The sequence below is a fragment of the Coregonus lavaretus genome, assembly GCF_964263955.1.
Source record: "Coregonus lavaretus genome assembly, chromosome: 21".
NCBI classification, from domain to species: domain Eukaryota; kingdom Metazoa; phylum Chordata; class Actinopteri; order Salmoniformes; family Salmonidae; genus Coregonus; species Coregonus lavaretus.
In genome coordinates, this window is record NC_140008.1 from 7,130,158 (window position 1) to 7,156,670 (window position 26,513).

Genomic DNA, 26,513 nt, shown 5'->3' on the forward strand with positions numbered 1-26,513 from the left:
TGAAGAAAACATCTGTGCTCTGGTATGTTTGAAATCACAGGGCGATTCAGTTCCGCATTTCTATGAATCTTTTTGTAAATAGAATGTCAGTTTAGTCGTAATACATCACCCGTCCACTGAAGTCTGTAAACTTCATGAAGTGTAAAATGGCCATTATTTTTTAAGTAGGATTTCAGTAGCTTTACCGGTACCACCTTATTCCACTTACCGCTTGACTACGACATCACCATTATGAGTCATGTGGATCCATCTTAAATCCCAATACCGTGACTCCTACAGACCTCTCTGCTCTTCACTATTTTTACAGAGAATGTCAGGTCATAGCCTGATCCCAGATCTGTTTGTATAGTCTTGCCAATATGAGTCCAAAAAGAGGCAATAGAATAAATAGGGAGGGGAGATGACAGAGTTGCTCTATGACTGACAATGCTGTATCTATAGCTGCTTTAAAGGTTGAAAATCACCACTCCCAACTCCCTTTACAGCCCCAGTGCTCCTCCCTTCACTTCCATAAACCACTCATTGTGTGCGTGCGTGCGTGTGTGTGTGCGTGCGTGCGTGTGTGTGTGTGTGCGTGCATGCGTGTGTGCGTGCGTGTGTGCGTGCGTGTGTGCGTGTGTGAGTGAGATGCGCGCTGGTACGGCCATAACCCCTGAAAAGCTCTGCTGCACATAAAAGTAATGTTCCCCTCCGTAATACAGGAAGGTTTAGGCCTTTATTGCTGAGCCCTGTGGGTGGTGAACACTTATGTCCCAGGCGGGTGATTTGTATAGTAATGCTTCATGATGTAAGTCGTATGTAGAATTTAATGGGTGGAGTTCGTTTTTTTTTACTTTTAGGGAGGAGGGGAAGGCATGTCAAGTTGCACACGTGAAATTATTTTCCTGCTTCGCTGCCCACAACGCTAGCCCTGCTAGCCGTGGAGTTGGGTGTCCCAACTAGTTCCACTTCCTGTTCCTGTGTTGTTGTGTAATGGTGTCTGGCACTGACCCAAGACACACACACATACTTTAGTAGTCACAGGGCTTCTGGGTCATACTTCAGTAGTCACAGGGCTTCTGGGTCATACTTTAGTAGTCACAGGGCTCGAGGGGCTTAAACACCAGCTAACATAGGTGGCCTGCTGCACTGATCCTGTTTATACCTCCCAACACCACTGATCCTGTTTATACCTCCCAACACCACTGATCCTGTTTATACCTCCCAACACCACTGATCCTGTTTATACCTCCCAACACCACTGATCCTGTTTATACCTCCCAACACCACTGAACCTGTTTATACCTCCCAACACCACTGATCCTGTTTATACCTCCCAACACCACTGATCCTGTTTATACCTCCCAACACCACTGATCCTGTTTATACCTCCCAACACCACTGAACCTGTTTATACCTCCCAACACCACTGAACCTGTTTATACCTCCCAACACCACTGATCCTGTTTATACCTCCCAACACCACTGAACCTGTTTATATCTCCCAACACCACTGAACCTGTTTACAGTGAGGGAAAAAAGTATTTGATCCCCTGCTGATTTTGTACGTTTGCCCACTGACAAAGACATGATCAGTCTATCATTTTAATGGTAGGTTTATTTGAACAGTGAGAGACAGAATAACAACAAAAAAATCCTGAAAAACGCATGTCAAAAATGTTATGAATTGATTTGCATTTAATGAGGGAAATAAGTATTTGACCCCTCTGCAAAACATGACTTAGTACTTGGTGGCAAAACCCTTGTTGGCAATCACAGAGGTCAGACGTTTCTTGTAGTTGGCCACCAGGTTTGCACACATCACAGGACGGATTTTGTTCCACTCCTCTTTGCAGATCTTCTCCAAGTCATTAAGGTTTCGAGGCTGACGTTTGGCAACTCGAACCTTCAGCTCCCTCCACAGATTTTCTATAGGATTAAGGTCTGGAGACTGGCTAGGCCACTCCAGGACCTTAATGTGCTTCTTCTTGAGCCACTCCTTTGTTGCCTTGGCCGTGTGTTTTGGGTCATTGTCATGCTGGAATACCCATCCACGACCCATTTTCAATGCCCTGGCTGAGGTTCTCACCCAAGATTTGACGGTACATGGCCCCGTCCATCATCCCTTTGATGCGGTGAAGTTGTCCTGTCCCCTTAGCAGAAAAACACCCCCAAAGCATAATGTGTCCATCTCCATGTTTGACGGTGGGGATGGTGTTCTTGGGGTCATAGGCAGCATTCCTCCTCCTCCTCCAAACACGGTGAATTGAGTTGATGCCAAAGAGCTCGATTTTGGTCTCATCTGACCACAACACTTTCACCCAGTTCTCCTCTGAACCATTCAGATGTTCATTGGCAAACTTTAGACGGCCCTGTATATGTGCTTTCTTGAGCAGGGGGACCTTGCGGGCGCTGCAGGATTTCAGTCCTTCACGGCGTAGTGTGTTACCAATTTTTTCTTGGTGACTATGGTCCCAGTTGCCTTGAGATCATTGACAAGATCCTCCCGTGTAGTTCTGGGCTGATTCCTCACCGTTCTCATGATCATTGCAACTCCACGAGGTGAGAACTTGCATGGAGCCCCAGGCCAAGGGAGATTTACAGTTCTTTTGTGTTTCTTCCATTTGCGGATAATCGCACCAACTGTTGTCACCTTCTCACCAAGCTGCTTGGTGATGGTCTTGTAGCCCATTCCAGCCTTGTGTAGGTCTACAATCTTGGCCCTGACATCCTTGGAGAGCTCTTTGGTCTTGGCCATAGTGGAGAGTTTGGAATTTGATTGATTGATTGCTTCTGTGGACAGGTGTCTTTTATACAGGTAACAAACTGAGATTAGGAGCACTCCCTTTAAGAGTGTGCTCCTAATCTCAGCTCGTTACCTGTATAAAATACACCTGGGAGCCAGAAATCTTTCTGATTGAGAGGGGGTCAAATACTTATTTCCCTCATTAAAATGCAAATCAATTTATAACATTTTTGACATGCGTTTTTCTGGATTTTTTTGTTATTATTCTGTCTCTCACTGTTCAAATAAACCTACCATTAAAATGATAGACTGATAATTTCTTTGTCAGTGGGCAAACATACAAAATCAGCAGGGGATCAAATACTTTTTTCCCTCACTGTATATCCTTGTGAGGAAACGGTTGACACGTGGACACACTGGTGACCTTTGTGAGGAAACGGTTGACACGTGGATACACTGGTGACCTTTGTGAGAAAATGGTTGACACGTGGACACGCTGGTGACCTTTGTGAGGAAACTGTTGACACGTGGACACACTGGTGACCTTTGTTGTATAGTCTTAGTTTACCGTTTGGTTTTTGGTCTGGGATGGGATTTGAGGTCAGGTCTGTTTCAATGCGGCTTACGCTTTCTTAACGCTATCAGTGTGTCCCATAACACGTGTGAAGAATTTACTGTTCATGGTGTCTCTCTGCTGCATTCACCAGACTGTCAACTTTTGACCTGACATTCACTTGAATTTAATTAAATATACTCTATTGATACCCAAAGTGGTAATGTGATGTATTGGATGACTTGTGAACAACTTTTACCGCCGGCACTGTTTCTGACACAACACCGCTGTTGTTTCCCCCTACAGGAGGAGTATAGGGCCGAGGGCATCAGCTGGCACAACATCGACTACATAGACAACACGGGCTGCATCAACCTTATCAGTAAGAAGCCCACCGCACTGCTCCACCTGCTGGATGAAGAGAGCAGGTATGTGAGCTGTCATGTCAGAGCCTTTCTCCTTTCTCCTTCCTTTTGTGTACACATCTACATTTACATTTTAGTCATTTCGCTGACGCTCCTAAAGCGCTACCTCAGGGAAGTTTCCTGCAATGTCACATTTAGAGGTGTACTTTCTTAGCCATGACATCCATCTGCAGTAAAAAGGACTCGTTCTCGAATGTCCTCAGGCTCCATAGAACATCGTTTTGGTGAAGAATTAGACCGCTCAGAAGAACGTGGTAGGCTATGTTTTGGTTATATGTCAAATTTCTTTAGAACAAAGTCAATGTAAAACCAAGTTGGTTACATTGCTGGACCAACACTCATTGACAATGAGTCACCCCACGCGAGCAGAGCACAGACAAGATGAGGAATAAAGGCTAACAACGCTCTTCATTACTAGCGAAATACTTGATTGATTACAACGTTAGCCAGGCTAACTTAAGCGAATAAAAAATAATGATACACGCTAACTCATATATTTGCCTTTCTGGGGCACACGTACGCCCTTTCTAAAGCCTCTCCCACAGGCCACTGCACAATCCCATTTCAATCCCTCATAAATTAAACCCAGCCTCGCGCACAAAAACACATAGGACCGCCATGATCATATTAGCTGCGTGAGCTAGCTAGCTAACCTAGCCTAACCTAGCCATTAGCGCTGCTAGCCACTTAGCCCTGAACACTCATCTGGATGTAATAACAAGTGGATGGAAGAGTGTAGGGACTGTTTGGACTGCTTTCCCAGAGCCACAAGGTCAGAGGGATATTTTTTCCCTCTCAAAGGCCTCCCTCCCGGGCCTCTCGCGTGATTTATTCCATTGCACAGAGGAATGCAATGCTAATGATTATGAAGCACTTTAAGATTTCATCGTTCATAGTTAGCTTGCGGCCTCTTTCAGACACTCTCAAGGATAGCATTTGTTTCCAGGGGCCCTACTACCGGTTAGTCCATTTATAACGAGCCAGTGAGGCTAGTTCTTTGACCCCAAGGGGAACCAGGATGTGTCATAGCCCTCGACATGTTTTAGTGAGTGGGGTGTAGTGTTGCTTTATATCTACAATATGTAACTTTTTGGGTGAAATGTGAGTTATAGATCATTCATTTTCATTGAAAGCAAGTCTAAGAAGCGGTAGATCTGTTAAATATGCGCTATTTCTATGCTTCCCGTTCTTAAGTTTCGTTTTTGCGTCTTTTACGTTGGGTTTTATACACCAGCTTCAAACACGATGACTGCTTGTTTTTAAGGGAGCATGTTTTAGTGTGTAGTGTTGCTTTAAGGGAGCATGTTTTAGTGTGTAGTGTTGCTTTAAGGGAGCATGTTTTAGTGAGTGGTGTTGCTTTAAAGGAGCATGTTTTAGTGGTGTGGTGTTGCTTTAAGGGAGCATGTTTTAGTGTGTAATGTTGCTTTAAGGGAGCATGTTTTAGTGTGTAATGTTGCTTTAAGGGAGCATGTTTTAGTGTGTAATGTTGCTTTAAGGGAGCATGTTTCAGTGAGTGGTGTTGCTTTAAGGGAGCATGTTTTAGTGTGTAGTGTTGCTTTAAGGGAGCATGTTTTAGTGTGTAGTGTTGCTTTAAGGGAGCATGTTTTAGTGTGTAGTGTTGCTTTAAGGGAGCACGCCACTTTGTACAGAGCAGAGGAGTCCCAGAGCAGGCTCAGTCTGCTTTAGGTAATGGGAGAAAGTTTGCAGCAATGTGTGTGAGAGAAAAAGCTGTCACCAATTTACTCCTGGATACCGTAGGACTATAATGTTTGGTATATAGCTAGAGATGTCAGGTTTCATAGGACTTTGTGTTTTGTGCATTCTGAAAGACAGAGTTGTCTTTAGTTGTTGACGTGGTACCTGTCAGTGGATAACCTGGTCCCAGATTTGTTGCATGACCCCAGGAGTTAGCAAGACAGCACAAACTGATCTGGAAACAGGCTAGTCAGTAGATACCCTGGTCTCCCATCCTACAGTCCTAACACTAGTCCCCGCCCCCCCTTCTCTGTCCCTTTAGTTTCCCCCAGGCCTCTAACCAGACCCTGCTGGACAAGTTCAAGCGGCAGCACGAGGGGAACAGCTACATCGAGTTCCCCGCCGTCATGGAGCCCGTCTTCATTATCTGCCACTACGCCGGCAAGGTCAAGTACGGGGTCAAGGTAAGGACTGCTGACGTGACCACATGTAACCCTAACCCTAGATTCAGTGTCAACCACAACCCGTTCATCATTCATTCATTCACAACAGCCCTGTATGTCAGCCTGTATGACAGAGTTATGTCAGAGTTGTGTTATTACTGGCAGACACTACTGGCAAAGTTTGTCCATTAATGGATGTAGGCTACTGGGCCGTCTAATAAATAGACACTGAGAAGAACATTGAACCGTTTAGATACTCTGTCACACACCACTAATTATTGTAGCTTGGTGAGGAAAATATTACTTCTCAGCAAACTGAAATTAAAGAAAGAAAATGGTGCTATTGCAAATTCACATTCTAAATTCCATTTCGGAGTTTTTCAAGGCAGATGCTATATCTGAATGCAGAAATCCTTTGGGTCCTAAGACCAAATGAAGGCATGTATCTCTTAGCTAACAGTTACCACACAGATGGTTTTGGCCCTGCCCGCGTACCATTCTGTGTCTCTTAGCTAACAGTTACCACACAGATGGTTTTGGCCCTGCCCGCGTACCATTCTGTGTCTCTTATCTAACAGTTACCACACAGATGGTTTTGGCCCTGCCCGCGTACCATTCTGTGTCTCTTAGCTAACAGTTACCACACAGATGGTTTTGGCCCTGCCCGCGTACCATTCTGTGTCTCTTAGCTAACAGTTACCACACAGATGGTTTTGGCCCTGCCCGTGTACCATTCTGTAAGCCATCCTCATTAGACTCCTCATTGATTGTATGTAGTGACTGACAGAAACCGTTCGACCTCTTTTGCCATTTGAATCAGATTCACAGCCCAGTTCCCTGCTGTGTTTTGATATACAGTGCATTCGGAAAGTATTCAGACCCCTTGACTTTTTCCACGTTTTGTTATGTTACTGTCTTATTCTAAAATGGATTTAAAAATAAAAATTGCTCATCAATCGGCATAATGACAGAGTGAAAACCAGGTTTTTTGAAATTTTTGCAAATGTATTAAAAATACGAAACAGAAAATACCTTATTTACATAAGTATTCAGACCCTTTACTATGATACTCGAAATTGAGCTCCGGTCCATCCTGTTTCCATTGATCATCCTTGAGATGTTTCTACAACTTGATTGGAGCACACACCTGTCTATATAAGGTCCCACAGTTGACAGTGCATGTCAGAGCAAAAACCAAGCCATGAGGTCAAAGGAATTGTCCTAGAGCTATGACAGGATTGTGTCGAGGCACAGATCTGGAGAAGGGTACCAAAAAAGTTCTGCAGCATTGAAGGTCCCCAAGAATACAGTGGCCTCCATTATTCTTAAATGGAAGAAGTTTGGAACCACCAAGACTCTTCCTAGAGCTGGCCACCCGGCCAAACTGAGCAATCGGGGGAGAAGGGCCTTGGTCAGGGAGGTGACCAAGAACCCAATGGTCACTCTGACAGAGCTCCAGAGTTCCTCTGTGGAGATGGGAGAACCTTCCAGAAGGACAACCATCTCTACAGCACTCCACCAATCAGGCCTTTATGGCCAGACAGAAGCCACTCCTCAGTAAAAGGCACATGACAGCCCGCTTGGAGTTTGACAAAAGGCACCTAAAGGACTTTCAGACAATTAGATACAAGATTCTCTGGTTTGATGAAACCAAGATTGAACTCTTTGGCCTTAATGCCAAGCGTCACGTCTGGAGGAAACCTGGCACCATCCCTACGGTGAAGCATGGGGGTGGCAGCATCATGCTGTGGTGATGTTTTTCAGCGGCAGGGACTGGGAGACTAGTCAGGATCGAGGGAAAGCTGAACAGAGCAAAGTACAGAGAGATCCTTGATGAAAACCTTCTCCAGAGCACTCAGGACCTCAGACCGGGGCGAAGGTTCACCTTCCAACAGGACAACGACCCTAAGCACACAGCCAAGACAAGGAGTGGCTTCGGGACAAGTCTCTGAATGTCCTTGAGTGGCCCAGCCAGAGCCCGGACTTGAACCGATCAAACATCTCTGGAGAGAACTGAAAATAGCTGTGCAGCGACACTTTCCGTCCAACCAGACAGAGCTTGAGAGGATCTGCAGAAACTCCCCAAATACAGGTGTGCCAAGCTTGTAGCGTCATACCCAAGAAGACTTGAGGCTGTAATCGCTGCCAAAGGTGCTCCAACAAAGTACTGAGTAAAGGGTCTGAATAATTATGTAAATGTGATATTTCAGTTATTATTTTTTATAAATTAGCAAAACATTCGGAAATCCTATTTTTGCTTTTTCATTATGGGGTATTGTCTGTAGATTGATGAGGGGAAAAAACAATTTAATTCATTTTAGAATAAGTCTGTAACGTAACAAAATTTGGAAAAAGTCAAGGGGTCTGAATACTTTCCGAATGCACTGTATGTTAAGCTTCAAACGGAAGAAACAAACTGAAATGGAGACGGACTGCCTGGACTGTATAATAGATCCAGTGGATAGATCTCATCACTATCTTCTGCCCCTACAGGACTTCAGGTTGATAGATCTCATATCTATCTTCTGCCCCTACAGGACTTCAGGTTGATAGATCTCATATCTATCTTCTGCCCCTACAGGACTTCAGGTTGATAGATCTCATATCTATCTTCTGCCCCTAGAGGACTTCAGGTTGATAGATCTCATATCTATCTTCTGCCCCTACAGGACTTCAGGTTGATAGATCTCATATCTATCTTCTGCCCCTACAGGACTTCAGGTTGATAGATCTCATCACTATCTTCTGCCCCTACAGGACTTCAGGTTGATAGATCTCATCACTATCTTCTGCCCCTACAGGACTTCAGGTTGATAGATCTCATCACTATCTTCTGCCCCTACAGGACTTCAGGTTGATAGATCTCATCACTATCTTCTGCCCCTACAGGACTTCAGGTTGATAGATCTCATATCTATCTTCTGCCCCTACAGGACTTCAGGTTGATAGATCTCATATCTATCTTCTGCCCCTACAGGACTTCAGGTTGATAGATCTCATCACTATCTTCTGCCCCTACAGGACTTCAGGGAGAAGAACACTGATCACATGCGTCCGGACATCGTGGCCCTGTTGAAGAGCAGTAAGAACGCCTTCATCTGTGGCCTGATGGGCATCGACCCGGTGGCCACCTTCCGCTGGGCCGTCCTCAGAGCCTACTTCAGGGCCATGGTGGCCTTCAGGGAGGCTGGGAAGAGACACACCGACAAGAAGACTGGTGAGACCATAGACTGCTGGTGTAGCCATGTACAATACATAGCCATACACACAGACATGTTCACGTACAAACTCACTGAAACACATACTCTCCCAGACACACACTCTCACCCCTCTTCCAGAGTGACAGAGAGCGACACTCGGATGCCTCTCGGGATGTGAGATTTCTCCCCCCAGAGCCCCCACTGTACAGTATGTTTCCCTCAGTGGGCTGTCAGAAATAGCATCTGCTCAAATGTTTTACTTCGCCCCGGGTTGGAAGGGACAAGAAGTATCCTTGCCACACAATATGACTCCTGAATGTTCTGTGATTAGACAAGCTTGACTTCACAACCCTGAACGTTCTGTGATTAGACAAGCTTGACTTCACAACCCTGAACGCAGCTCTTTGCCATTATTCGTCCCCGGTTTGGGAGATGTTCACGTATGCATTTCTATATCCAGAAAGAACAGCAGTGGCAAGGTAACATCCTGGTCTGTTTCGGAGGTGAATTAGTTTTAGCTCTCCCCCCGACCACTGATGATGCAGGGGCTGCCACTTTTCCACATTAGGCTTCATCTCCTATTATTATATGCTGAGCTTCCACATTAGGCTTCATCTCCTATTATTATATGCTGAGCTTCCACATTAGGCTTCATCTCCTATTATTAAATGCTGAGCTTCCACAGTAGGCTTCATCTCCTATTATTATATGCTGAGCTTCCACATTAGGCTTCATCTCCTATTATTATATGCTGAGCTTCCACATTAGGCTTCATCTCCTATTATTATATGCTGAGCTTCCACATTAGGCTTAATCTCCTATTATTATATGCTGAGCTTCCACATTAGGCTTCATCTCCTATTATTATATGCTGAGCTTCCACATTAGGCTTCATCTCCTATTATTATATGCTGAGCTTCCACATTAGGCTTCATCTCCTATTATTATATGCTGAGCTTCCACATTAGGCTTCATCTCCTATTATTATATGCTGAGCTTCCACATTAGGCTTCATCTCCATCCAGTTGCATGACATTCAGTCAAACGTTTCGCAAACCTAACACACTAATTCTTCCTCTCTTTCACTCTCTCTCTCCCTCTTTCGCTCTCTGTCTTTGTCCTTCTATCTCTCTCTCTCTCTCTCTCTCTCTCTCAGGGAATGATGCTGCTGTACCGTGTGTCATCAAGAGGGTGGACAGCTTCAGCTTCCTCCACCACCCTGTGCACCAGAGGAGCCTGGAGATCCTGCAGAGATGCAAAGATGAGAAATACAGTAAGACATCTCCAAGTCCCACAATGCTCTCTGCTGCCCACCTCTCTTTTCTTGGGCTTACAAAAAAGGACGCAAACAATTAGCTCGTTCTGAATTAACTTGTTCTCACTCGATTAAAGGCCCTCGGTTATCCCGAGTGGTGCAGTGGTCTAAGGCACTGCATCGCAGTGCTAGCTGTGCCACTAGAGATCCTGGTTCGAATCCAGGCTCTGTCGTTGCCGGCCGCAACCGGGAGACCCATGGGGCGGCACACAATTGGCCCAGCGTCGTCCAGGGTAGGGGAGGGAATGTCCGGCAGGGATGTAGCTCAGTTGGTAGAGCATAGCGTTTGCAACGCCAGGGTTGTGGGTTCGATTCCCACGGGGGGCCAGTATGAAAAAAAAAAAAATTATGTATGCACTCACTTAACTGTAAGTCGCTCTGGATAAGAGCGTCTGCTAAATGACTAAAACATTTTTTTTTTTAAATATAACCAAATATATTTTGTTTATGTAGTGCCAACCTTTTCCTCTGAAGTTTCCCTTCTAGTCAGGTCAAACCAATCAAGGCATTACTTTCATGCTTTATTGACAAATTCGCAGAGGCCAAATATGGAATAATAAATAGGTCGGCAACAATTTTTGGCCTCGATTAGCAAATTGCATTGCTGTCACTAATAAGATTGAAAATCAGACTTGGATCCTCATAAGGCACTGTTGAGCTATTTGTCCTGGAATAGTTATCGTAATGAAGCTGTTTCTCACGCATGATCACTCGCACAATCGTATTGCGCACACACACACACACACACACACACACACACACACACACACACACACACTAGTCTATGAGGAATGGCAGTGTTTAATAAGCACTGTGAGTTACTGTTTCCTTCTTCCTCTCATTCCATTCTCCTCTGACGTTCTCTGGGGCTTCGCTGTCAGTTCAGAGGCATACTGACAATAGCCTGGTCCCTAGTGTGTCTGTGTGTGTGTTTGTGCGTGCGAAAATGTTATAGCACTTTCATGATTGTCACGAAAGTCAAACTGAATCCAACAGCCTCAGTGTCTCCAGTGTGTATAGAACAATGGACATAGTTCAGTCTGCCTTCAAACAGTCTACTGACCTGTAGCCTCTCCTCTAAACCAATCCACCATGCTGTTCTTACTTCATCCAATGTCTCATTTTCACCCCAATCCAAATATCTCATTCCCACTTGAGCCAATATTTTGTTTCCACTTGATCCAGTATCTTGTTCTTACTCGATCTGATATCACCGTTCAATAATGGAGTTGCGTGTGTATCCCTTGGCAAGAATGAGACCACATTTCCCTCTTAAAGGTTTATACAATTGTTGACACATCCTCTCTCTCTCTCTCTCTCTCTCTCTCTCTGTCCTCCCGTCCATCTCTGTCTTGTACAGGTATCACTCGAAAGAATCCCCGGACCCCCTTGTCAGACCTCCATGGCAGCAACACACTGAAGGAGAAGGCTTCCAGGTACAGTGCCTTGCAAAAGTATTCATCCCCCTTGGCGTTTTTCCTATTTTGTTGCATTGCAACCTGTAATTTAAATAGATTTTTATTTTTATTTCATGTAATGGACATACACAAAATAGTCAAAATTGGTGAAGTGAAAAAAATAAAAATAAAATATATTTCTAAAAACTAAATAACGGAAAAGTGGTGCGTGCATATGTATTCACCCCCTTTGCTATGAAGCCCCTAAATAAGATCTGGTGCAACCAATTACCTTCAGAAGTCACATAAGTAGTTAAATAAAGTCCACCTGTGTGCAATCTAAGTGTCACATGATCTCAGTGTATATATACACCTGTTCTGAAAGGCCCCAGAGTCTGCAACACCACTAAGCAAGCGGCACCATGAAGACCAAGGAGCTCTCCAAACAGGTCAGGGACAAAGTTGTGGAGAAGTACAGATCAGGGTTGGGTTATAAAAAAATATCAGAAACTTTGAACATCCCACGGAGCACCATTAAATCTATTATTAAAAAATGGAAATAATATGGCACCACAACAAACCTGTCAAGAGAGGGCCACCCACCAAAACTCACGGACCAGGCAAGGAGGGCAGTAATCAGAGAGGCAACAAAGAGACCAAAGATAACCCTGAAGGAGCTGCAAAGCTCCACAGCGGAGATTGGAGTATCTGTCCATAAGACCACTTTAAGCCGTACACTCCACAGAGCTGGGCTTTACGGAAGAGTGGCCAGAAAAAAGCCATTGCTTAAAGAAAAAAATAAGCAAACACGTTTGGTGTTCGCCAAAAGGCATGTGGGAGACTCCCCAAACATATGGAAGAAGGTACTCTGGTCAGATGAGACTAAAAATGAGCTTTTTGGCCATAAAGGAAAACGCTATGTCTGGCGTAAACCCAACACCTCTCATCACCCCGAGAACACCATCCCCACAGTGAAGCATGGTGGTGGCAGCATCATGCTGTGAGGATGTTTTTCATCGGCAGGGACTGGGAAACTGGTCAGAATTGAAGGAATGATGGATGGTGCTAAATACAGGGACATTCTTGAGGGAAACCTGTTTCAGTCTTCCAGAGATTTGAGACTGGTACGGGTTCACCTTCCAGCAGGACAATGACCCTAAGCATACTGCTAAAGCAACACTCGAGTGGTTTAAGGGGAAACATTTAAATGTCTTGGAATGGCCTAGTCAAAGCTCAGACCTCAATCCAATTGAGAATCTGTGTTATGACTTAAAGATTGCTGTACACCAGCGGAACCCATCCAACTTGAAGGAGCTGGAGCAGTTTTGCCTTGAAGAACTGGAAAAAATCCCAGTGGCTCGATGTGCCAAGCTTATAGAGACATACCCCAAGAGACTTGCAGCTGTAATTGCTGCAAATGGTGGCTCTACAGAGTATTGACTTGGGGGGGGGGGGGGGGGGGGGGGGGGGGTGAATAGTTATGCACGCTCAAGTTTTCTTTTTTTTTTGTCTTATTTCTTGTTTGTTTCACCCCAAAAAATATTTTGCATCTTCAAAGTGGTAGGCATGTTGTGTACAAACCCCAAAAAAATCCATTTTAATTCCAGGTTGTAAGGTAACAAAATAGGAAAAATGCCAAGGGGGGTGAATACTTTCGCAAGCCACTGTACCTATCATACAGTTTTATGGACTCTCAAAAATGTACTTTTTATTTGTAAAAATACTCCCTATCGCTCTCTCTCTCTCTCTCTCTCTCTCTCACTCTCCCCCCTCTCTCTCCCTCTCCCCCCTCTCTCTCGGTCTTTGTCTCTCTCTCTGTCTCTGTCTCTGTCTCTCTCTCTGTCTCTCTCCTCTAGGGATGGTTATGGTGTGGGCTGTAACGGGCGTAGCTCCAGAAAGGGTTGTCTGTCCTCCTCAGGCTCAGAGTTTGATGACGGCATCTTCTTCAACTCCACTAGCAGCAAGCTGCTGGAGAGGGCACAGGGCATCCTCATGTGAGTATGACTACAAAATCAAATCAAAGTTTATTGGTCGCGTACACAGTTTTGCAGATGTAATCACTGGTGCAGGGAAATACTGATGTTTCCAGCTCCAACAATGCAGCAATATCTAGCAACACAATAACAGTACACACAATCTAAAAGTTAGAAAATCAAGAACAAAGACGTTAAGACATATCAGAAGTCTAGGACCCAGAGTCAGAGTATAAATACATCTACACTGAGTGGACAAAACATTAGGAACAGAGTCCGGAATATAAATACAGCTACGCTGAGTGGACAAAACATTAAGGAACACATATACATCTATATGTATGTGAATGGTGTGTATGCACAGTATGAATAGAAAAGGTGTGTACAGCAGTTAGTCTGACCACGCACACTAATAGGTGATCCTTAATAAATACACTCGAACCATGATCAGCCAGTGTTCAATCCACGGTCAATGTGTGTTCCTACTTTATGAATCTCCTGGTGGAGAGCACAGGGCATAGAGTTTGACAAGTCTGACCATCACCGTGAACGCTCAAGCCACGGTCAGAAACCATGGTCAGGCAGTGGTCAATGTGTGTTCATACTGTAGTATATCTGACGACCAGTCTCTCTCCCACAGGCGGAACAAAAACTACAAGTCCAAGCCCAGCCTGCCGAAGGTAAGGTCCTTACAAAGTCGTGGTCATTTTACAAGTGATAATTTTCTCAATGGTTTCAACATGACAGACGATCTATTCTAGGAGGAAATGTCAATAGGGAAGTAATGGATTACAGCAGTGAAATTACAGAGCTTTATAGAGGCGAGCATAAGTTGACAGTAACAGTTTGGCCGTATAATTATTTTGAATACTATACTGTCTGAGCGTGTTCCTATGGCGGTTCATGTATCTGTGCAGCACCTGTTGGACGTGAAGTCTCTGAGGTACCTGAGCAGTGTGACCCTCCACGACCGCATCACCAAGTCCCTCCTCCTCCTGCACAAGAAGAAGAAAACACCCAGCATCAGCGCCCAGTTCCAGGTAAGCATCCACCTCTCTCTCACGCTTTAGTGTCCTTCATCTCTTCACAGCCCTCAAACCAATGCCCAATTCCAACACTCAGCTCCTACGGATCTCCAGGCACTTTGTGAAGATCTTAAGAATTGGACAGATGTCAAATGAAATATTTATATAAATTAAACATTTACTTTTATGTTCATTTCGCAAAACGTGTCACAGTAATTATCTCAGATCATGTATAGGGGCAAGAGGTTGATTTGGAATGGAACATGAAGTCTACTATAATAAATAACGTGAGCTTTTATAATACCTGGTTTATGCAACGTATGATGGGAAGCTAGCTAAAGCATGGCACTTGCAACGCCAGGATAGTGGGTTCGATTCCCGGGACCACCCGTGCTTAAAATGTATGCACGCATGACTGTATTGTAAGTCACTTTGAATAAAAGCGTCTGCTAAATAGCATTTAAAAAAAAAAATATTATTATTATTATTACATTACTAATGCTGTGATGTCCTGGTGTCTTGCTGTGTGAAGGCCTCTCTGAACAAGCTGATGGAGACCCTGGGCCAGTCGGAGCCCTACTTTGTCAAGTGTATCCGCTCCAATGCAGAGAAGGTATATTCCGCTAACAGCTACTGTAGGAACAGCTTCTTCAGTTAGGTTAGATGATAATGTAACAATGAAACCACTGAACAATGAAATTGTCTGTTAATTACGTAGCCTGTTATAGCCAATTATACAGTGTTTTAAATCTCTTTCCTTCCCTCTCTGTCTCTCTCTCCTTCCCTCTCTCTGTCTCTCTTTCCTTCCCTCTCTCTGTCTCTCTCTCCTTCCCTCTCTCTGTCTCTCTCTCCTTCCCTCTCTCTGTCTCTCTTTCCTTCCCTCTCTCTGTCTCTCTTTCCTTCCCTCTCTCTGTCTCTCTCTCCTTCCCTCTCTCTGTCTCTCTCTCCTTCCCTCTCTCTGTCTCTCTTTCCTTCCCTCTCTCTGTCTCTCTTTCCTTCCCTCTCTCTGTCTCTCTCTCCTTCCCTCTCTCTGTCTCTCTCTCCTTCCCTCTCTCTGTCTCTCTCTCCTTCCCTCTCTCTGTCTCTCTTTCCTTCCCTCTCTCTGTCTCTCTTTCCTTCCCTCTCTCTGTCTCTCTCTCCTTCCCTCTCTCTGTCTCTCTCTCCTTCCCTCTCTCTGTCTCTCTCTCCTTCCCTCTCTCTGTCTCTCTCTCCTTCCCTCTCTCTGTCTCTCTTTCCTTCCCTCTCTCTGTCTCTCTCTCCTTCCCTCTCTCTGTCTCTCTCTCCTTCCCTCTCTCTGTCTCTCTTTCCTTCCCTCTCTCTGTCTCTCTTTCCTTCCCTCTCTCTGTCTCTCTCTCCTTCCCTCTCTCTGTCTCTCTCTCCTTCCCTCTCTCTGTCTCTCTCTCCTTCCCTCTCTCTGTCTCTCTCTCCTTCCCTCTCTCTGTCTCTCTCTCCTTCCCTCTCTCTGTCTCTCTTTCCTTCCCTCTCTCTGTCTCTCTTTCCTTCCCTCTCTCTGTCTCTCTTTCCTTTCCTTCCCTCTCTCTCTCTCTCTCCTTCCCTCTCTCTGTCTCTCTCTCCTTCCCTCTCCCTGTCTCTCTCTCCTTCCCTCTCTCTGTCTCTCTTTCCTTCCCTCTCTCTGTCTCTCTTTCCTTCCCTCTCTCTGTCTCTCTTTCCTTCCCTCTCTCTGTCTCTCTCTCCTTCCCTCTCTCTGTCTCTCTCTCCTTCCCTCTCTCTATCTCTCTTTCCTTCCCTCTCTCTTTCTCTCTTTCCTTCCCTCTCTCTGTCTCTCTTTCCTTCCCTCTCTGTCTCTCTTTCCTTCCCTCTCTCTGTCTCTCTCTCCTTCCCTCTCTCTGTCTCTCTTTCCTTCCCTCTCTCTTTCTCTCTTTCCTTCCCTCTCTGTCTCTCTTTCCTTCCCTCTCTGTCTCTCTCTCCTTCCCTCTCTCTGTCTCTCTTTCCTTCCCTCTCTCTGTCTCTCTCTCCTTCCCTCTCTCTGTCTCTCTTTCCTTCCCTCTCTCTGTCTCTCTCTCCTTCCCTCTCTCTGTCTCTCTCTCCTTCCCTCTCTCTGTCTCTCTTTCCTTCCCTCTCTCTGTCTCTCTCTCCTTCCCTCTCTCTGTCTCTCTCTCCTTCCCTCTCTCTGTCTCTCTTTCCTTCCCTCTCTCTGTCTCTCTCTCCTTCCCTCTCTCAGCTCCCCCTGCGTTTCAACGATGCCCTGGTACTCAGGCAGCTGAGGTACACAGGCATGCTGGAGACCGTCCGCATCCGCCAATCAGGATACGCCATCAAATACACCTTCCAGGTAAGCCCTCACGCCAACCAATCAGGATACAGCACTGAAGTCATGGGCACAGATTAGCGGATCAGATACACAATACTGTGTGTTACTTAGTTGAATGCACTTGACTGTAAGTCGCTCTGGATATGACCGTCTGTTAAATGACTAAAATGTAACTGTCAAAATGTACTGGTCAATGGTCGTAATTCTCACTGAACGGAATGTTGATGTAGTGATGTCACATCCATGCACTTGGAATGTAAACAGTCTTATTTACAGACTGTAAGACATGTCAACCCTAACTTGTATTTTGAAGTCACTGTTGATATGTTATTTTAAATCTCTTTTGGCTCGTCTTTGCAGGACTTTGTGCGTCACTTTCGTGTGCTCTTACCAGACATTACTAGACCAACCAAGTCTGGCATCAGGGAGTTCTTTCGTCAAGTTCATCTAGCACCCGCTGGGTATCAAGTTGGCAACACAATGGTATGCACCCCCTCCTCTCTCTCTCTCTCGCTCTCTCTCTCTCTCTCTCACGCATTGCAGCCTTTCTGTTCCCTGGGGGTGGATGTGTCTAGTCACTAACGGCCCCTCCCCCCCCCTTTCTGTTCCCTGGGGGTGGATGTGTCTAGTCACTAACGCCCCCCCCCCCCCCCTTTCTGTTCCCTGGGGGTGGGTGTGTCTAGTCACTAACGGCCCCTCCCCCCCCCCCCCCCTTTCTGTTCCCTGGGTGTGGGTGTGTCTAGTCACTAACGGCCCCTCCCCCCCCTTTCTGTTCCCTGGGTGTGGGTGTGTCTAGTCACTAACGGCCCCTCCCCCCCCTTTCTGTTCCCTGGGTGTGGGTGTGTCTAGTCACTAACGGCCCCTCCCCCCCCCCTTTCTGTTCCCTGGGTGTGGGTGTGTCTAGTCACTAACGGCCCCTCCCCCCCCCCTTTCTGTTCCCTGGGTGTGGGTGTGTCTAGTCACTAACGGCCCCTCCCCCCCGGGTCTCTCTCTGTGCTGCAGGTGTTCCTGCGGGAGGCGGAGCGACAGCGGCTGCAGGCCCTGCTCCACACGGAGGTGTTGGGACGCATCGTCACGCTGCAGCGCCGCTTCCGAGCCCGGCTGGAGAGGAAACACTTCATCAACATGAGACAGGCCGCTGATGTCATCCAGGTGAGATGGCGTAGTTTGGGCACCACACCAGTTACTGTATAGAATGACATGGGTAGAATCAATATGCCTGCCAGTCTAACCATCACGGAACATTGACTTGAACGGGAATGTCCGTTCTTGTATTTCCATTTCTTCTTTTTTGTAACCTTTTTTTTTTGTGGTATTTTATTGGTTTTATTGAACAGAGAGGACAGTGGAGAGAACACAGGAAAGTGGGGAGAAGTGCGCTGGGTCGGATTCAAACCCAACTCTGGTTTTTGTGTGCAGCACTGACTGCTAGACCACACAGGTCATAGTAAATCCATGTCTGTGTGTTAACACTAGAAGCGCTGAGACTATCACTTTGACTGGCATATGAATAAATTAATACAATTATTACCATTTTCAAAGTCATGTGCCCCCCCATCCTTGACAAAGTCATGTCCCCCCCCATCCTTGACAAAGTCATGTCCCCCCCCATCCTTGACAAAGTCATGTCCCCCCCCATCCTTAACAAAGTCATGTCCCCCCCATCCTTGACAAAGTCATGTCCCCCCCATCCTTAACAAAGTAATGTCCCCCCCATCCTTGACAAAGTCATGTCCCCCCCCATCCTTAACAAAGTCATGTCCCCCCCATCCTTGACAAAGTCATGTCCCCCCCCCCATCCTTGACAAAGTCATGTCCCCCCCCATCCTTGACAAAGTCATGTCCCCCCCATCCTTGACAAAGTCATGTCCCCCCCCATCCTTAACAAAGTCATGTCCCCCCCCATCCTTGACAAAGTCATGTCCCCCCCCATCCTTAACAAAGTCATGTCCCCCCATCCTTAACAAAGTAATGTCCCCCCCATCCTTGACAAAGTCATGTCCCCCCATCCTTAACAAAGTCATGTCCCCCCCATCCTTAACAAAGTCATGTCCCCCCATCCTTAACAAAGTCATGTCCCCCCCATCCTTAACAAAGTCATGTCCCCCCCCATCCTTAACAAAGTCATGTCCCCCCCATCCCTAACAAAGTCATGTCCCCCCCCATCCTTAACAAAGTCATGTCCCCCCCATCCTTAACAAAGTCATGTCCCCCCCATCCTTGACAAAGTCATGTCCCCCCCATCCTTGACAAAGTCATGTCCCCCCCCCATCCTTAACAAAGTCATGTCCCCCCCATCCTTGACAAAGTCATGTCCCCCCCCCATCCTTAACAAAGTCATGTCCCCCCCATCCTTAACAAAGTCATGTCCCCCCCCCATCCTTAACAAAGTCATGTCCCCCCCATCCTTAACAAAGTCATGTCCCCCCCATCCTTAACAAAGTCATGTCCCCCCATCCTTGACAAAGTCATGTCCCCCCCCATCCTTAACAAAGTCATGCCCCCCCATCCTTGACAAAGTCATGTCCCCCCCCATCCTTAACAAAGTCATGCCCCCCCATCCTTGACAAAGTCATGTCCCCCCCCCATCCTTAACAAAGTCATGTCCCCCCCATCCTTAACAAAGTCATGTCCCCCCCCCATCCTTAACAAAGTCATGTCCCCCCCATCCTTAACAAAGTCATGTCCCCCCCATCCTTAACAAAGTCATGTCCCCCCATCCTTGACAAAGTCATGTCCCCCCCCATCCTTAACAAAGTCATGCCCCCCCATCCTTGACAAAGTCATGCCCCCCCCCCCCCATCCTTGACAAAGTCATGTCCCCCCCATCCTTGACTTTTCCTATGTAAGTATATTCAACTGCCGTTGTTAGAATTTCGAAAACACAGTGTTTGTGTTCTAAGCAGTTTTAGAAGGACATGCTCTTCCTTCACCTGACATTCGGCTGCCATCTGACAATGGCCCATCGAAACTACACCTAAACTATATTGAAACTAATTGCACACATATAATAATAGATGTAGCCTAAAGACAAGAGTACATTGACAATAGACTGATGGGTGACAATATGATCAATTGTCTTGTGAATGAGGAGACTGCAGTGCAGCGTGGGTAATTGACAAAGAAGGGAACGGAGCTTACCAAAAAAAGCAATTTTTTATTCAGCATAGCCTAGAGCCCTCTAACTCATCTCTGGACCTGGAAGCCAGTTCCACTGCCTTTTTTTCATTGTTCCCCTCTAATCAGGGACTGATTTAGACCTGGGACACCAGGTGTTCCAAGAAATGATCACTTAGAACACCAAACCAGCAGGCTCCGGACCTCGTAGGGTAAGAGTTGAAGACCCCTGGTGTAGGTTACTAAGCACCGACTAGTAACATAATAAAACGTAAAATATGCTATTCTGTTCTTTTAAAATACAATTTATTAGTTTCATAATGTTTCTTAAGACCTGCCTTAACAAAATAATAATACATTTCTGGTGTTTAACACTTGAATTGTGGTGTTTTCTTACATGTAGCTTACAGTAACATAATCTAATTAAAATACAATTGTGTTCTTTAAAATATACTTTGGGGGGCAATAGCATATACTGTATTAAATGTATTTATTAGACAGAATGTTGACGCCAAAAACACGTTCATTGACTCAGAACTTGAGGTGCAGCTTTTCTAGTTTTACAGAGTAGAGGACAGTGGGGTAAAGTACTTAAGTAAAAATACTTTAAAGTACTACGTAAATAGTTTATTGGATATCTGTACATTTCGATTTTTTACAACTTTTACTTTTACTCCACTACAAAATAATGTACTTTTTACTCCATACATTTTCCCCTGACACCCAAAGTGCTAGTTACATTTTGAATGCTTAGCAGGACAGGAAAATGGTCCAATTCACGCACTTATCAAGAGAACATGCTGGTCATCCCTACTGCCTCTGATCTAGCGGACTCACTAAACACACATGCTTCGTTTGTAAATTATGTCTGAGTGTTGGAGTGTGCCCCTGGCTGAAAATCGTGCCGTCTGGTTTGCTTAATATAAGGAATTTGAAATATAATAATAATAATATGCCATTCAGCATGATTACACAGACCTGTCAACGGGCAATAGCAGTAGCTGTTTGAAAAGTTGAATTTCTTTTTAGGTTAAAGACAGCCATTTCCTTGTAGAAATAAACCAAAACGGAGAGTTGAAATAGTCTCGCAAAGTGTTTAAAAAAAATAGTTTTTACTCACAGCGTATAAATACGACCAACTGCTAATTTAGAAATGTTATTCTCTGGGGCCGTTAAATGGATTTTGTTCGGTAGCTGTGTTCATTTGTTTCAATCTCCACACTCAGAAGAACAAAGAAACTGTGGATTTAGTTTATAACTGTAGAGAGATGTTGTCAACTTGATGTGAGTTGTTCACAGAGTTTTTATTTTAGCTAATCAAACATTCAGGCACTGTATGTTTTGTCAAATATCTGTCGGGATATCCATATCAACCTGCCATTGTATCTGGAATAACAAATGTATTGCGTTCCAAAAACTTCTATAGACTTCTATACCTTATTAATGTATCTCAGTAGATGTTTACCCACTAGAGGTCTTCCTGGGGTATATTCGGTTCACATACAAATTGGGCCTTAAAGGGTAAGTTTTGTAAAATATGAATCATTTTTCAAGCATTTTCTTACCTCGAAAGGATTCTCGATACTACTCTAAAACTTTAAAACCGCTCACATACAATTAATTCCAACATATACTGCAACGATAATACCCCAGTCAATAAACATTCTCAGTTTTTTCCACAAATATGACTTTATACTTGAATTCACTTTGTTAATTCATATTTCTCAATTCTCTCCTCTCCTCAGCGGTGGTGGCGGGGCTGCCTGCTCAGACAGGAGGAGGCTGCAGTGGACCCAGCCGTCCAGGAAGAGGAAGCAGGGGTCCCAGCCATCCAGGAAGAGGAAGCAGGGGTCCCAGCCATCCAGGAGGAGGCTGCAGTGGACCCAGCCGTCCAGGAAGAGGAAGCAGGGGTCCCAGCCATCCAGGAGCAGGCTGCAGTGGACCCAGCCGTCCAGGAAGAGGAAGCAGTGGACCCAGCCGTCCAGGAAGAGGAAGCAGTGGACCCAGCCGTCCAGGAAGAGGAAGCAGTGGACCCAGCCGTCCAGGAAGAGGAAGCAGTGGACCCAGCCGTCCAGGAGCAGGTTGCAGTGGACCCAGCCGTCCAGGAGCAGGCAGCAGAGGACCCAACAATCCAGGAGGCAGCAGTGGACCCAGCCGTCCAGGAAGAGGAAGCAGGGGATCCAGCCATCCAGGAGCAGGCTGCAGGGGACCCAGCCGTCCAGGAAGAGGAAGCAGTGGACCCAGCTGTCCAGGAGCAGGCTGCAGGGGACCCAGCCATCCAGGAGCAGGCTGCAGGGGACCCAACCATCCAGGAGCAGGCTGCAGTGGACCCAGCCATCCAGGAGGGGGCAGCAGTGTGCCTGCAGGCATCGTGGAGGTGCTACAGGCAGTGCAGGCGGTTCCTGCAGTGGAGGGACTCTGCCCTGATAATACAGAGGCGCTGGAGAAACTGCTGGCAGCACAGGGCTCTGGCGGCCATTACGGTGCAAACAGCCTGGCGGGCCTACAGAGAGAGAGCCCACTACTGTAGGACACGTGGTGCAGTTATGCTGCTACAGGCAGCGTGCAGGGGCTACATGGCACGCCTAAGGTAACTAGGAGTGATAAACATTTATATTTTATGATATACGCTGAGTATATCAAACATTAAGAACACCTTCCTAATATTGAGTTGCACCATCCCCTTTGCCCTCAGAACAGCCTCAATTCATCGGGGCATGGACTCTACAAGGTGTCGAAAGTGTTCCACAGGGATGCTGGCCCATGTTGACTCCAATGCTTCCCACAGTTGTGTCAAGTTGGCTGGATGTCCTTTGGGTGGTGGACCATTCTTGATACACACGGGAAACTGTTGACTGTGAAAAACCCAGCAGCGTTGCAGTTCTTGATACAAACCGGTGCGCCTGGCACCTACTACCATACCCAATTCAAAGGCACTTAAATATTTTGTCTTGCCCATTCACCCTCTGAATGGCAAGCATACACAATCCATGTCTCAGTTGTCTCAAGGCTTAAAAATCCTTCTTTAACCTGTCTCCTCCCCTTCATCTACACTGATTGAAGTGGATTTAACAAGTGACATCAATAAGAGATCATATCTTTCACCTGGATTCACCTGGTCAGTCTATGTCATGGGAATATGTTTTTCTTAATGTTTTGTAAACTCAGTGTATATAAAGATGGACAATATGGAATTATATTCTAAATATGATCAAACATGGTGTAACGGTTTTGACTTGAGGTTAGGGGTGCCAGGTACGTTGTGCCTACCAGAGAAAATATTGATTTCTCCTTTTTGTTTGTGAGGGAATGAGTCCCGTCCGTCAATACAAGGAACTCATGTAAAAGTCAGAATGGAAATACACTTTACGTAAACCCTTAAAACATTGGAAATAACTTCAAAACAACTGAGTTATTTTGCGTTGGTTATAAATAAATGATCACACGCATAATAACATCGTAACACAATGATCACTGGTTCCTCGAGAAAGTGCCGTACCTTGGGCCTAAAGAGAGTCCAGCCTGGTAAAGGAGTTTGAGTGAACTCAAGTGGCCTCAGTCACGCAATGTTTTTCCAGTCATAAAGTGCAGATTAAACCCAGTCTTAATCATACAATCAGAATCTCAACATCTTTTACCAAACAACGATAAAGGTTATCAGAACTCCCAGTAGTCTTCACTAGCCGCTGAACACATAACCCAACACGGTGTAAATCCCACTAAAACAAATGAAATACCGGTTGGAAAACGGAGTAAAGGTGCTTGGGAACAGCTGATGCTGGCTATTTAATGGGGAATTAAAGGCAAGCGCCCCATCGGCAGGAGATGCACTGAGACGGTTCAGACAAATTCAGTGCCGTCACAATAGCTCTAAAACACCTGATTCATGTAGTTATAATTGGTTCAAGATAAACACATTAAGTGTGTTTTATTGCTGGGCTGGAACAAAAGCTTGCACGCCCTATTGCTCCCAGGTTCAAATGATTAGCCTTTCCCTACACTGATGAAGAACACATTGGAAAAGAGTAGGAATGGTAGGTAGATTGCTTTAAGCTGTGTTCGCTTACAGTTTGACTCCCTGTTTCCTATAGGTTCACAGAACTAAAAGAGCAGAGTCAGCATAAAAGGCAGTTGCTCAATGGACCATGTAGCCCCACCACAGAAGAAGAGGAGGCAGAGAGGACCATGGGCCCGGATACGGACACCTCGGAGGACCATGTCCTCGAGATCACACGCGATCAGGACATCCAAAATGTCTCCACAGTCTGGCCTACTGAAGACTCTAAGGAGGAAGAGGAGGTGGATGGGGAGAGTGAGAGAAGACCGAATATAGAGTCAGAAAACAAACAGAGTGTAGAGCCCAGCAGCCACAAGACACGGGCCAAGAGACAGAGCCGGCGTATGAGGGAGCTGGAGCAGACCCAGTTCAGCCTGGAGCTACTCAAGGTGCGGACCCACAGAAAGGGAGGGACTCTGCCAGAAGAGGAAACCCATGTACCCCTGTGTCCGGACAGCATCCCCTGTCCCCTGGACGACAACCAACACCACCGGCCCTCCTCCCCCCACCGTGGCTCTCCTGATGAGCTGCTTGACACCTCCATAGACGTGGAGGCGGGAGGGCCTGGTTACCCCGGTTGCCATGTTAACCAGTCAGCGCCGCGCCGGACTTCTTCCCAAGAGGATTTAGTCAGACCAGGGTCTCCCGTTCACACCCCCCCAGAGTCCCAGTCCCAGTCCCAGCCACAGCACCCAAAGGTGGTAAAAGAGAATGATCTAAGCCCCAGGACGGAGGAGCTACCGCCCATGCTACCGCCCCCTATCAAGGAAGTGGTGGTGGAGGCTACACAAGCTACCTTCTTCATCCCTTCTAAGGACCAAAGCAGTGAGCCCAAGCCTAAGCAAGAGAGCCCCAACAAGCCTGTGAAGGAGAGGAGAGAGTCCGCATCTCGACGGCCCATGGTGGTTGTCATCAGTATGCAGAAGGAGACCCTGCTGGACGAAGGGGAGCTGTGGGCAGCGAAAGCCCAGGAGAGTGCACTCCAGATGGGTGTAACCACCGCAACATCCTCCCCTACACCCATCGCCGGCCTGGAAGTATCAGAGAAGGCCCAGCCGCCCAGGACTGTTACCAAGCCTCCGAGAGACTTAGCTGGGATCGACATGTCTAGTTTGGTGCCATCCTCCAACTCCAGCCATGGCCTTTGTCCTTCCGAGGTAGATATCCAGATAGTTCTGGAGCCCAAGGCCCCCGCCGGTGAAGTCATACCCAGCCAGCAGGAGAGGTGCAGGCCAGCGCAGGACAACTGGGTCTCCACCAACAGTATCCTGGAGAGCAGGGAAGCAGCCCTGGCATCACAGAAGAAGACCCCGACCAAGACCATCGTTGTCAATATGGCTGAGAAGCCCCCCACCAACACCACGTTCTCCCCCCGACGCAAGTGAGTGTTGTGTTGCTGTAACGTTGCTTTAATGTTGCTGCTCATTCAAAGCTTTGTAGTTCATTTGTTCTCTCAACACTAGCTTAATTTTTTTCACTGACAGACAATGTGTACAAATGAACACTTTCATTTCAATAAATGACCACAAAAAGATCATTATTTTTCAAAATGTTCTGTTATTTTTCATTGCCTTGTACAGCAACAACATTGTAAAACACAGGAAAAATATATTTGAATATGTAACTAAATACTTACATTTGAAAGTGTACAAAGAAATGTAACGTATTGTCTGGTGACTGTATTGTAGGTCTGATATGGACCTGGTGAACCATGAGCGGTCGTTGGCCTCTAGAGCCACCACTGGACAGACAGCCAGAGAGGTGGGTTATACACGATAGACTACCCAAAGGAAACACACACACACACACACATCGTGCATGTGAGTGTGTGTGCTTGTATAAGTTGAAAGTGTTATTAATTTGTGTCATTCAAACTGTCAGTGTGTCTCTAAGTGATATCCACATAAGTATTCAGACCCCTTGACTTTTTCCACATTTTGTTACGTTACAGCCTTATTCTAAAACTGATTCAATTGTTTTTTCCCTTCTCATCAATCTACACACAATACCCCATAACGACAAGGCAAAAACACGTTGTTTTTTTGTTGTTGCTAATTTATGAAAAATAAAAAAATGGAAATATCACATTTACATAAGTATTCAGACCCTTTACTCAGTACTTTGTTGAAGCACCTTTGGCAGCGATTACAGCCTTGAGTCTTCTTGGGTATGAAGCTACAAGCTTGGCACACCTGTATTTGGGGAGTTTCTCCCATTCCTCTCTGCAGATCCTCTCTAGCTCTGTCAGGTTGGATGGGGAGCATTGTTACACAGCTATTTTCAGGTCTCTCCAGAGATGTTAGATCGGGTTCAAGT

The 26,513-nt window shown here is 46.0% G+C and overlaps 1 protein-coding gene across 1 annotated transcript in view; it reads left to right on the plus strand.

Moving 5' to 3' along the window:
- Nucleotides 1-26,513, plus strand: part of LOC311148729 (unconventional myosin-IXAa-like) — a 206,571-nt gene that overhangs the window by 157,756 nt on the left and 22,302 nt on the right. Inside the window, exons 12-26 of the mRNA XM_084185703.1 lie at nucleotides 3,585-3,706; nucleotides 5,721-5,862; nucleotides 8,863-9,058; nucleotides 10,198-10,314; nucleotides 11,717-11,792; nucleotides 13,610-13,747; nucleotides 14,367-14,406; nucleotides 14,644-14,766; nucleotides 15,284-15,364; nucleotides 16,934-17,044; nucleotides 17,384-17,506; nucleotides 18,026-18,175; nucleotides 21,886-22,730; nucleotides 24,232-25,578; nucleotides 25,886-25,958. Coding sequence (XP_084041829.1) covers nucleotides 3,585-3,706; nucleotides 5,721-5,862; nucleotides 8,863-9,058; nucleotides 10,198-10,314; nucleotides 11,717-11,792; nucleotides 13,610-13,747; nucleotides 14,367-14,406; nucleotides 14,644-14,766; nucleotides 15,284-15,364; nucleotides 16,934-17,044; nucleotides 17,384-17,506; nucleotides 18,026-18,175; nucleotides 21,886-22,730; nucleotides 24,232-25,578; nucleotides 25,886-25,958 — 3,684 coding nt within the window. The remainder of the gene's footprint in view (nucleotides 1-3,584; nucleotides 3,707-5,720; nucleotides 5,863-8,862; nucleotides 9,059-10,197; nucleotides 10,315-11,716; nucleotides 11,793-13,609; nucleotides 13,748-14,366; nucleotides 14,407-14,643; nucleotides 14,767-15,283; nucleotides 15,365-16,933; nucleotides 17,045-17,383; nucleotides 17,507-18,025; nucleotides 18,176-21,885; nucleotides 22,731-24,231; nucleotides 25,579-25,885; nucleotides 25,959-26,513) is intronic.